This window comes from Drosophila elegans, unplaced genomic scaffold (genome assembly GCF_018152505.1).
Source record: "Drosophila elegans isolate 14027-0461.03 unplaced genomic scaffold, ASM1815250v1 contig_149, whole genome shotgun sequence".
Lineage (NCBI taxonomy): Eukaryota > Metazoa > Arthropoda > Insecta > Diptera > Drosophilidae > Drosophila > Drosophila elegans.
The window spans coordinates 18,846,595-18,856,675 of record NW_024545513.1 but is presented as its reverse complement, the minus strand read 5'-3'; the positions used below and the strand labels follow the sequence as shown (position 1 = coordinate 18,856,675).

The window sequence follows — 10,081 nt, the reverse complement described above, 5'->3', positions numbered from 1 at the left end:
ACGTATATTTAAAGAAACTTTCAATGCAATTAAGCGTTTATTTAGAGCTCGCATTACGATTTAAAACTGTTCAAAACATTAACATTTTAAAACGTTCTCTAACTTTTCCATTTAAAATCCATAACATTCTCTTATCCTTTACGTTTTCATTACCATTGGGCAATTGACAAACTCACTTACAGAAACAAGTTTTAAATAAGCTTTAGTTGTGCCATCGCACCTGTTCGCAACGACAGCCTTCGATGTACAAAAATTAGGGGATTTTAAAAACAATGTGCGCCTCTCGACAAACGAATCTCCGTTTAATACTTTTCGATTACAACTACTCAAAAAAAAATGAGAGATGAGAGATAAATATTCGAGATATATTGAAGTTGATGGCTTGCAGCCAGCCGATTGACGGAAATGCTTGAGATATATGTGTGTACATATGAGTGCAAAAATAGCTTAGTTACTAGTTGGATTAGTTTGCTTGATTGCTTTCGTTTGTTTCGTTTGCCTAGTTTCAATGGTATTGTGATATCTCAAATATTTAACAACAGTTGGACTGGATGCAATGGTGAGGCCTGATCATTCGTATATTGGCACTGGGATGATGTGATTGCTGGAGCGTTGGACCGATCCTGCTATTCCTTTGAGATGGTGGCCGGGGAATGGATTACGAACCGGCTGTTCCTGTTGTTCTGACTGAACACATTGCTCATGCGCATGTGCTCGAAGGTCAGCGGCTTGCTCAGATTGGTGTCCCTGTTCTTGTAGTACTCATTGAAGTCCAGTCGAGTCCCAAAGAGCTGGAGATTCGGATCTTGGCTGGAGTTGAGGGTCATTAGGAAACTGCTGACGGCCTTTTCGTAGTCGGATGCAATACACTCCAGGCCGTGGCTGGCAATTTCCACCTGTTCGGCAAAGATCTTGCGCTCATGATCACGCTGTAAGATGAGCTCGTTGGTCAGGCCGAAGCCACCCTCCTTCTCCGATTGCTCCACTATATTGGCCAGTTCCTGGCGGGCGCCCAGCTCTTTGAAGCAATCTTTGTAGAAGAGCGACTGCCAGTTCTCCAGTGCGCTAATGTTCTCGTACACCTTCTCCAGATTCTTCATGTCCGACTGGGTGTTAACGAAACAGCCCAGTGTGATCGTTCGCAGGAACTTCTCGTGAGCATCCAGGATGTCGTCCAGGGCCGTCGCCTGCTGCATCTTCTTCTGCAGCTCCACCCAGTTGCACTCGATCACCTCGAAGAGTACATAGTACTGTATCTGGTGGATAAAGTGCATTATCTCGGACGTGAAGAGGTACAGGCGGTGCGACGGTTTGCCGATCTCTGATTTCATCGAATGGAGGGTCTGCAAAAAACATAAGATACACATACACATTTAATATTTGTTTCTAGACAAAAAACATTTAAATTCTGTAATTATTTGCTTATACATTTTGCAATACCTAAAGTAATTTATAATAAATAAAAAACATGCTCCTATTTAAAAAAAAAAAAAAAACTTCATCTCAAATTTTGTCGAAAATTTAAAAAAAAAACCTAAAGCGAGCTGGCAACGCTGTCCAACTGCCATATTCGATTGCAACTTGCAGTCGATAGGCAGGACTATCGTTTGTAGATTGTTTACATTCGTGATTCGTTGCTTTTAGAAGATTTCCATTATCTCTCTTATCAGTGCCTCGACTCGAAAAGTCACGTTGTCAGCGCGATGGCCCTTTCGATCTTTAAAGATCTGCCGGCGGAGCATCCACGCCACCTGATTCCATCGCTATGCAGGCAATTCTATCATTTGGGATGGGTAACCGGCACAGGCGGTGGCATGAGCATAAAACACAAGTAAGTTTACCGGTCAGAAAAATAGCACCTATTCTACCCAACCATATCCCAATCCCACCTTTGCAGTGATGAGATCTACATAGCACCATCGGGCGTGCAGAAGGAGCGCATGCAACCGGAGGATCTGTTTGTGCAGGACATGACTGGCATAGATCTGCAGCTGCCGCCGGAGATCAGAGGCCTGAAGAAGAGCCAGTGCACGCCGCTCTTCATGTTGGCCTATCAACATCGCCAGGCCGGAGCCGTTATCCATACCCATTCGCAGCACGCCGTAATGGCCACGCTACTGTGGCCGGGTAAAACCTTCCGCTGCACCCACTTGGAGATGATCAAGGGCGTGTACGATGAGGCGGATAAGCGATATCTGCGCTACGACGACCAACTGGTCGTCCCAATCATCGAGAACACACCCTTCGAGCGCGACCTTGCCGATAGCATGTACGCCGCCATGATGGAGCATCCCGGTTGCAGTGCCATCCTGGTCCGACGGCATGGCGTCTACGTTTGGGGCAAGAACTGGGAGAGCGCCAAAACCATGTGGGTTTTCACCTATTTCATCTACCAAGTATCCTTATTAACCCCAAACCTATATCTACTCCAAAACCAAAACTAAAAAAAAAAAAAAACAAACAGGTCGGAATGCTATGACTATCTGTTCTCCATTGCCGTGGAAATGAAAAAGGCCGGAATCGATCCGGAGAAGTTCGAGAGCGCCTCAGGAAATTGAGCTGATTTAAATACACACGCCATTCGTCGTTTAATCCTATACAAACGTAATGCTGCATTTACTATCAGAAATGTTGTAATCTATGCAAGATAATAGTAATGGTAAATGTATCCGTTTTGTAGGCATTCATGGGCTAAATATAAGCAAACTTCTACAATACAAATCGTACTGTAAGTCCCTGTAAAATCAAAGGTTGACTTCTATAATATGATTTATAAAACTTAATTGGACTATTAATGTCTTCAATAATTTTGACTTGTAGTTTGAGGTAAGCTCAGTTTATCAGAGAAAAATTATAGATGAATGTATTTTATAAATATTTTTAAATAAGGAATATAACTTGGTAGGTATTTTTTTTCTTTTGTTGATAGGGATATTTAACAAAATCATATTAAAAAAAAAAATTTCTAAAGGTAGTAGGGTTAATAATATTTCTTGAATGAGCTCGTGAGGCGACATATTTTTTGCCGAATAATCTGAAGACTCTTCAAGTCTTATCGCCGTTTTATGGGCATTTCAAACTTGGTGCGCACTTTGCACTAAAACTTGGACCAAGGAGCGTGGTAACAGCCATGGTCAACAGCTGATAACCGCTGTTAAAGGTCCATGTTAAGCGTATCATGTTTATGTTAAAGTCTAAACTCCACACCTGAAACCGTGGTTTAAAGGTGGTCAAAACAGTCAAAATTTTCACAATCTTCCAAAAGAATTTGAATTTGTTTAGGGTACCCAATTTCTATATTTCTTAATTGCTTAATCGTAGACAGTGCGAAGAGTACCATTGGAAAATATATTATTCGGTCTTATATATTGAAAAGTCTTGGTTTAAGGGAGTATAGTTACTTCTTTTTAATGGTTTAATTTGTCAAATTAAGAAATGTAAATAAAATTGATGTATATGATTTGGGTAAGCAGAATCAACAATTTTGTCAACTCCCCAATCGGATCATTTATTGCCAATATAGAGTCAATTTGATGGGTTCGACCCACTGTGCATCAGCTGGCTAACAGTTTTGCGAGAGGGAGAGAGTACGAGAGTACAAGAACTCCGACACCATATGCAAAAGCAATGAGAGTGAGCAAGTGGGGCATAGCTGACCGGCTTCACACCGTATCGCCATCTCGCTCTCTCCGGGCGGGGAGTAAAGTGAAAAAAAGCCACAATAAAATCGACGTTTACAGGCTGTCTGCTCATTATTTCGCGTTCTCCGCTCAAATCGTAAGCATTTTTCACGGCGCACATAAAACGAACCAACCGTTGATTTTATTTTATTTTTTTCCCGGAAAAAAAAAAACACACAGAAAACACACAACAACCATGTCGCTGCAGTCGGACGCCGTTTTCCAAAAGATCATCGATGGCCTGAAGGAGAACGAGGCCAAGGCAAAGTCGGTCAACGGAGTGTTCCTCTACAAAATCACCAAGGACGGCAAGGTGGCCAAGGAGTGGAGTAAGTAGCCGCCTCATCGCTTATTGCGCGACTCCCCTACCTCCCCCCCAAAAAAAAAAAAAAAGGAAGGCACACCCTCAACAGAACAGGGGCGTCATTTTAAGGGGTCTCCTCCAGTTGAAAATTAAAATTGTAATGATTTTAAATGGGTCTGCTCTAGTTGAATATTCCAATTATAATGATTTCGTGTTGAAGTTACATTCAATACACAAATTTTTTTTGTTTAAGGGGGGCAGTTAAGTACCGTTAGTTGACAACCCCCCTGGGTTCCGACTCTGTCGCCGGGAGTACGTGGTCTTTGCGTGCGCGTTTTGCATTTTCTGGTAGCCACAGTTCAAAGTGCACTGTGTTTGTACTTCGGCACCAGCTATTGTGGCATAGACACAATCACTACTTGTATTGCACATTTCATCAAAAAAAAAAAAAAAAAAAAAAGATGCATGTAAAACTTGTTGCGGCAAAAACATCAATTTTATTTAGAGAGAGCCCTGTTTTCTGTCGTCTTTGAACTTTTTCATTCATTAGTAATGTATCTAGAAGTAAACTATGTCTATGCCTTAGGTTCAACCTCAAAGCTACGATTTAAAAAAAAAAAAAATTGTTTATTAATAGTTACCTATAAGAATAAAATCAATGAATGCAAATAAAGGGTATTCAAATGGCATGAGAGTCATAAACATTTCCTTTGAACTTAAGGCAGTAAATATATTTAAAATTCAACAAATCACTGTATATGCAAAATGTATTAAAAAAGTAACTGGGATTTTATTACATACTAAACAATTCGTAGGAAGTTTGTGTGATGTTTTTGATAAAAGAATATATGTTAAGAAGCATAGAATGTATACAAAAAATACCAAGATTCGTTTGAGCCACAACCTCGTGGCCGTTTGACCCTTAGACCTTTAAAGTCAGTGAAAATTTGTACTCATAATGCTCTTTTTTTTGCCCCCACAGCTCTGGACTGCAAGAACGCCAAGGCCTATGAGGGACCCGCCCAGGGCATCAAGGTGGACACCACCTTGACGGTCGCCGACGAGGACATGGTTGACATCGCCCTCGGCAAACTGAATCCCCAGGCTGCTTTCATGAAGGGCAAACTGAAGATTGCCGGCAACATCATGCTCACCCAGAAACTGGCGCCCCTCCTCAAGACCGATGCCAAGTTGTAAAAGGATCCCCAGAGTCCCACACATCCTGCACATTCCTCACCAACAACACAGTGTGTGTGTGTGTGTGTGTGTTCTATATTTTTTTTTTTCGTGTGTAATTTGTAATCTGTATTCGTGTTTTTGTTTCACCACATAATTAATGTTATTTTTGTACGGGAAATCGTCTACAAAACTAGAAAAATAATACATAAGGCGAAAACGACAAATTCTTGTGCACTTTGATACTATTGAATGGTTTATCGGTAAGTGGGTAATCGCAGCGGATTAGATTACGTGGGCAATCTTATCTCAATGGTTATTATAGGCAATTTCTTTCGAACTGCGACTGGACTTCCTTTTAACATAGATTTCTCACATCTGTGTTGCCAGTGAAACTTTTTGATTGTATAAATCCATGGATTCGTTTAATCTTTGATTTTGGAAAGCATCAATATCAGGAACATTGTAGCTTTTCATGGTAGATAAAGCTTTATTTTAGGTTATTTAGGTTAGTAAATAGAATGTCATAGACCTTGAATAATTTTAAGCAAGCAAATTCGTATAAAAGATACTCATTTTTGAGATTGTTGCCAATTGCAACATTTTATATATTGCAAATGCCAGACATTTTAGACATATTTAATAATGTATTCAGACCATTAAAAAAGTTTAATCACTTCAAATTGGTGTATTACTTTTACTTAGGATACTTGAATGCAAATACTTTTCTACATTTCTATTAAACTCCCTTAGTTTCAATTTTATAAAATTGTAATATACCTAAATCGTTTAAACAAATTGCCAGCTAATTTCGTTTAAAATCAAAATGAGATGTCAAAAGAAAAAGATAAGATAATCATCTAAAATTTCTTTTTGAGCACACCATTTTAAAGGTTTTTATGTCGATTATTGGAGATTACCAATAAAGTGTGGCGACAACAAAAGTTGTGAAAACGGCGGCACACAGTGTTCAAAATTGAATGCCAAATTTGAAAGTAAAAACCTCAGTTTTCTGCCCGCTTGAAGCAGTCTACTTTGGACCATGTACAATCTTAGGGTCAGCGGGGTTCTATTTAAATATGTGCATGCACTTGTGGGACGCAGATAAGAAGCTTAATTGCCAGGTCAGCCACTCACCTTGCCGTTGGCCATCTGCTCCTTCCATATCTTCTTCGAGAGCACGAACTCCATGTGCTTCATGCGCCAGAGGGGCTTGAAGAGCGTCTTGTACACCGGCATGGTGGGCTCCAGCATTGTGGCCAATGGTCCATGGACGATGTACTGCAGGGAGATGATGTCCCAGCCATTGTCCCCGGGGAAGGGCCGCTGCACCACCACATCGAGGTGGTTCAGTATATCCGGATCATCGTACTGGGCATTTGTGCACCGGAGAGCAACATCCAACATGGCTGACAGATCGTGGGCATATATATCAACGCCCGGTCGTTCCAGTTCATCCCTGCAAGTTGGTTTTGTATAAATACATAAATATATATATATATATTGATTGATTGATTGATTTTAGTATGAAACTTACTTCATATTCTCGATGAGAATGCTGACAAAGTCGCCCTGGCCCAGCAGTAAATAGCGACGCATGCCTTGCAGATGATCCAACAGCTTGTGTGGACCGACCATGATATCGAGGACATGTTTGGAGGTCTGCTGGTAGCACGTTTCCACAGCCGCATGCCAACTAGTGTCTGGCACGTAAGAAAAGATGTGGGCAACTGTGAAGAAACAAGAAAATAACAATAACACTTTGTAAGAAACACCAACCGCCAACTGCCAACCGCCAACCACAAACCACTTACCATTGTTGTCCATGATCTGCTTGAGTTGATCACGACTTTTGACTAGTTCCTGCGTCTCGCAAATTTCCCTCAGAAAGCTAATGCACTTGCCCGTTTTGAGAATCTTATTGGCCAGTTCCAGGGGCACAAACTTGGGCAGCATGGCCCACCGTAGGCGGAATTTATCGTGCCATAGCCGATCCGGACCCACTTCGTTGAGCGACTCCACAAAGAACTCGCCGTAGAGATCGCAAATGCCGCCCTCCAGCATCCATGTGGAGATCATGCGCACCAGCGGACCACAAATGGCGGTCATCAACTGATTGACCAATTCCCTGACCATCGAATTCCCATTGTCCAGCATATCGTAAACAGTCGATGCCAAATCACCGCCCTTCTTCATCAGGCAGGCATCGGCGATCTTGGTGAGCCACTGCATCCGGTGCAGTGGTTTCATGTACCAGGCGAGCAGTTTGAACAGCGTTAGTTCATTGCCATTGCCATCGCCATCGCCACCGCCATCACCACGCAGACGGGCCTCCCGGTGGCGATTGAGTTCGTCGTGTAGCACGGAAACCTGGCCATGGAAGTCACTTAGCTCCTCCTTGAGTTTCGATATGAGGGCCTGACCCATGCAGCCCATGGCATTAAAGCCAGTCGTCACGTCCGCGAACTTGGCCACGCGATCGTGGTAATAGCCAAGTTCGGAAAGACGCACCAACATGCCCGCCTGGCCGATGGTCAGTGCCTTGATGTTCAGCGGATCGAGCTTAAAACGTCCCGAGACTATGTCCTTCTTTAGATATTTCCCTTGGACGCCGGTGAAGGAGTAAACGGCATTTGTCACTATATCCTGCATGACTTCGGGATTCTTTTGTGCTTCAATTGTGCTCAGGTAATTGGGCATGGGCTGTTGGCCCAATCCCAGGCTGGATTGTGAGGCATCGTAGCTGTATACGCTGCCACCGTTGGTCACTCCACTGCCATTGCCATTGCCGTTGCCATTGCCGTTGCCATTGCCATTCTGTTTGCTAGATGTATATGCGGTGGAAGAGCCATTCGATGAACTGCGATGTGTGCTGGCGGACGTTCGACTGCTCAAAACCTGACGAAGATTATCCGATTCACGATCAAGTTTGGTGACTGATGACGGCGAGGAGGAGGAGGAGTCTCCATTTGCACCAGACCACTCCACGGATTTGTCTGCCAGTGAGAGCAGATAGCCCATCAGTGAATGCCTCAGGTAGGGATCGAATTTAATCTGCAGAAATCTGCCGTAGATGGCGTAGAATTTGCCAGCCACATTAAATCCGTCCACATTCTCCCTGGCATTCAGGATCTTCATTATCTTCTGGACACATTCACGTTCGGCAAAAGGTATCGAATGGCGGAAGTTACCAGGATTTGCGGCCAAACACTGAGCAGCTCGGGCCAATGCGAGTTCTGTGGAGGATAGACACATATATTAAAACCACCGAATATAATACTTATTTTCTTTCCCTTCAACAAATTGGTATTTATATGCATTTGTCTTCTTTCAATTCTCCAGCACAACTACATATATCCTTAATTACCAAATTAAAACACAAAAAATACTGAAAAAATATAAAAAGTATATTGTAAGTTTGGAAACTCAATATATTGTGTACTTTTTGAACCTCAGAGAATTTGTATGTTGTAGTTGAAATCAAAAATACTTTGGAACAACTTTTGAAAAGGTTTCAATATATTCGTAAAGCTAGTACACACACACACACCTTTATCATACATATACCATTTTAAAATACTTTAAAAAAAACCTTAATTAAAGACAAATTATAAACTAAATTTTCAGTTTAAAAAAATCAGGTATTGAAAACATTTATATGCCAAAACAATGTGAAGATGAACAAAATATTAAATGTTTTTAAAATATAATACAAATTAATAATAAATGTGGATTTTTATATGCTCCTCATTAAGTTTAAAGTATTAGCTTCGTGAATATATAAACAATTTTTTCAAAAGTTTCATCAATACTAGTTTTGAATGCTATTTTCATAAGCCAATGTCACTATTTCCATGACCACAGCTGTATATGTACTTCTATATATACAAATATATGTAATCTATCCAAATATTTTATCATTTTCGTAAAACATGGATTAATTGGTTATTTATTTTAGCATAGGTTCCCAAAATAGTTGCATTCCATGGACTCCTCTACTGTTTAGATTACTATCTGACATGGTCCATTCCTAGTATTCTCGATATCTTTGGAGATTCTTCGGTAACTCCAGAAATAAGTATGATGCAGAGGAACACAAGAATGAAGACCAAAAGCAATGTCCTTGTGGACAATCAATGAGTAATCCCAAAATCTTACCGTGAAGTTCGGGCGACTGTTTGCCCTGAATGCAGATGCAAAAATCCGAGAGAATCTCTTCTATTTCCGCTGTCATGCCAGCCACATTGGCACCAATCTTTCCCTGCGACATCCTGGCGGACAGAAATTGGAGTTGTTGACTCCGATTGGGATATATATATTTATAAATCCAAAGGCGCGCGCGATAAAATAACAATTTGGGATGGCGTGGAAATGCGAATTGGACAACAACTGGTGGCTAAATATACAAGCGCACCTGATTTCCAAATAAAATCCGGCATAAAAACACCTCCAAGTTCCGCTGATGTTCGAAATGCCCGGGGAAAAGGTCCAAAAAGCGTCCAAATGGCGCGTACTTTGTGCAAAATTTAATAAATGATCAAAATAGCAACAACAAAATAAAAAAGAATGCAGTGTTACCGTATTCGGTAAACTGGTAAATGTCAAAATCTGAATTTCTAATGGCTCAGGTGGGGACACACTGGCAGTTCTGGCCGTTAATTTAATTTAATTTTAAAATAGGTACACAGAACAAACTTGACCTTAAGTGACTTATTTAATTTTGTTAATTTTAAATCTGTTGATTTCGCCAAAAAACACGTATTGTATATTGAATTAATTTTTAAAATTATCTTTATAGAAATTTCATGACAATTTCCTAAACTCATAAGATGCTCATATAAACGTTTTAGAAAATATATCTTTCTCCAATATCTGAGTGTTTTTCCAGGCCCGAATAAGAAAATTTATATATTTTTTACCT

General features: G+C 40.9%; 3 protein-coding genes across 3 annotated transcripts; 2 read left to right on the top strand and 1 right to left on the bottom strand.

The window, feature by feature from the left end:
* Positions 1 to 7: 7 nt before the first annotated feature.
* On the bottom strand, positions 8 to 9,736 carry LOC108138541 (gamma-tubulin complex component 3). The gene is made up of 6 exons (XM_041709599.1): positions 9,575 to 9,736; positions 9,319 to 9,431; positions 6,975 to 8,396; positions 6,698 to 6,890; positions 6,298 to 6,619; positions 8 to 1,343 (listed from the first exon to the last, which is right to left on the bottom strand). The coding sequence occupies exons 2-6, from the start codon at positions 9,428 to 9,430 to the stop codon at positions 627 to 629; spliced, it is 2,766 nt and encodes a 921-aa protein (XP_041565533.1). The 5' UTR covers position 9,431; positions 9,575 to 9,736; the 3' UTR covers positions 8 to 626.
* On the top strand, positions 1,603 to 2,783 carry LOC108138543 (probable methylthioribulose-1-phosphate dehydratase). Its single transcript, XM_017260812.2, has 3 exons — positions 1,603 to 1,831; positions 1,898 to 2,368; positions 2,465 to 2,783. Exons 1-3 carry the CDS (start codon positions 1,704 to 1,706, stop codon positions 2,556 to 2,558), a joined length of 693 nt encoding a protein of 230 aa, XP_017116301.1. The 5' UTR covers positions 1,603 to 1,703; the 3' UTR covers positions 2,559 to 2,783.
* On the top strand, positions 3,677 to 5,387 carry LOC108138544 (peroxisomal multifunctional enzyme type 2). The gene is made up of 3 exons (XM_017260813.2): positions 3,677 to 3,777; positions 3,861 to 4,009; positions 4,967 to 5,387. The coding sequence occupies exons 2-3, from the start codon at positions 3,877 to 3,879 to the stop codon at positions 5,179 to 5,181; spliced, it is 348 nt and encodes a 115-aa protein (XP_017116302.1). The 5' UTR covers positions 3,677 to 3,777; positions 3,861 to 3,876; the 3' UTR covers positions 5,182 to 5,387.
* Positions 9,737 to 10,081: the final 345 nt, after the last annotated feature.

Bases quoted from the DNA above. Each gene is read 5' to 3' on its own strand.
- LOC108138544 (XM_017260813.2), top strand. From the start codon at position 3,877: ATGTCGCTGCAGTCGGACGCCGTTTTCCAAAAGATCATCGATGGCCTG. The intron at 4,010-4,966 runs GTAAGTAGCCGC...TTGCCCCCACAG, and splicing joins CAAGGTGGCCAAGGAGTGGA to CTCTGGACTGCAAGAACGCC.
- LOC108138543 (XM_017260812.2), top strand. From the start codon at position 1,704: ATGGCCCTTTCGATCTTTAAAGATCTGCCGGCGGAGCATCCACGCCAC. The intron at 1,832-1,897 runs GTAAGTTTACCG...CCACCTTTGCAG, and splicing joins GGCATGAGCATAAAACACAA to TGATGAGATCTACATAGCAC. The intron at 2,369-2,464 runs GTGGGTTTTCAC...AAAAACAAACAG, and splicing joins TGGGAGAGCGCCAAAACCAT to GTCGGAATGCTATGACTATC.
- LOC108138541 (XM_041709599.1), bottom strand. From the start codon at position 9,430: ATGTCGCAGGGAAAGATTGGTGCCAATGTGGCTGGCATGACAGCGGAA. The intron at 6,620-6,697 runs GTAAGTTTCATA...ACCAACTTGCAG, and splicing joins ATTCTCATCGAGAATATGAA to GGATGAACTGGAACGACCGG. The intron at 1,344-6,297 runs GTGAGTGGCTGA...TGTTTTTTGCAG, and splicing joins AGCAGATGGCCAACGGCAAG to ACCCTCCATTCGATGAAATC.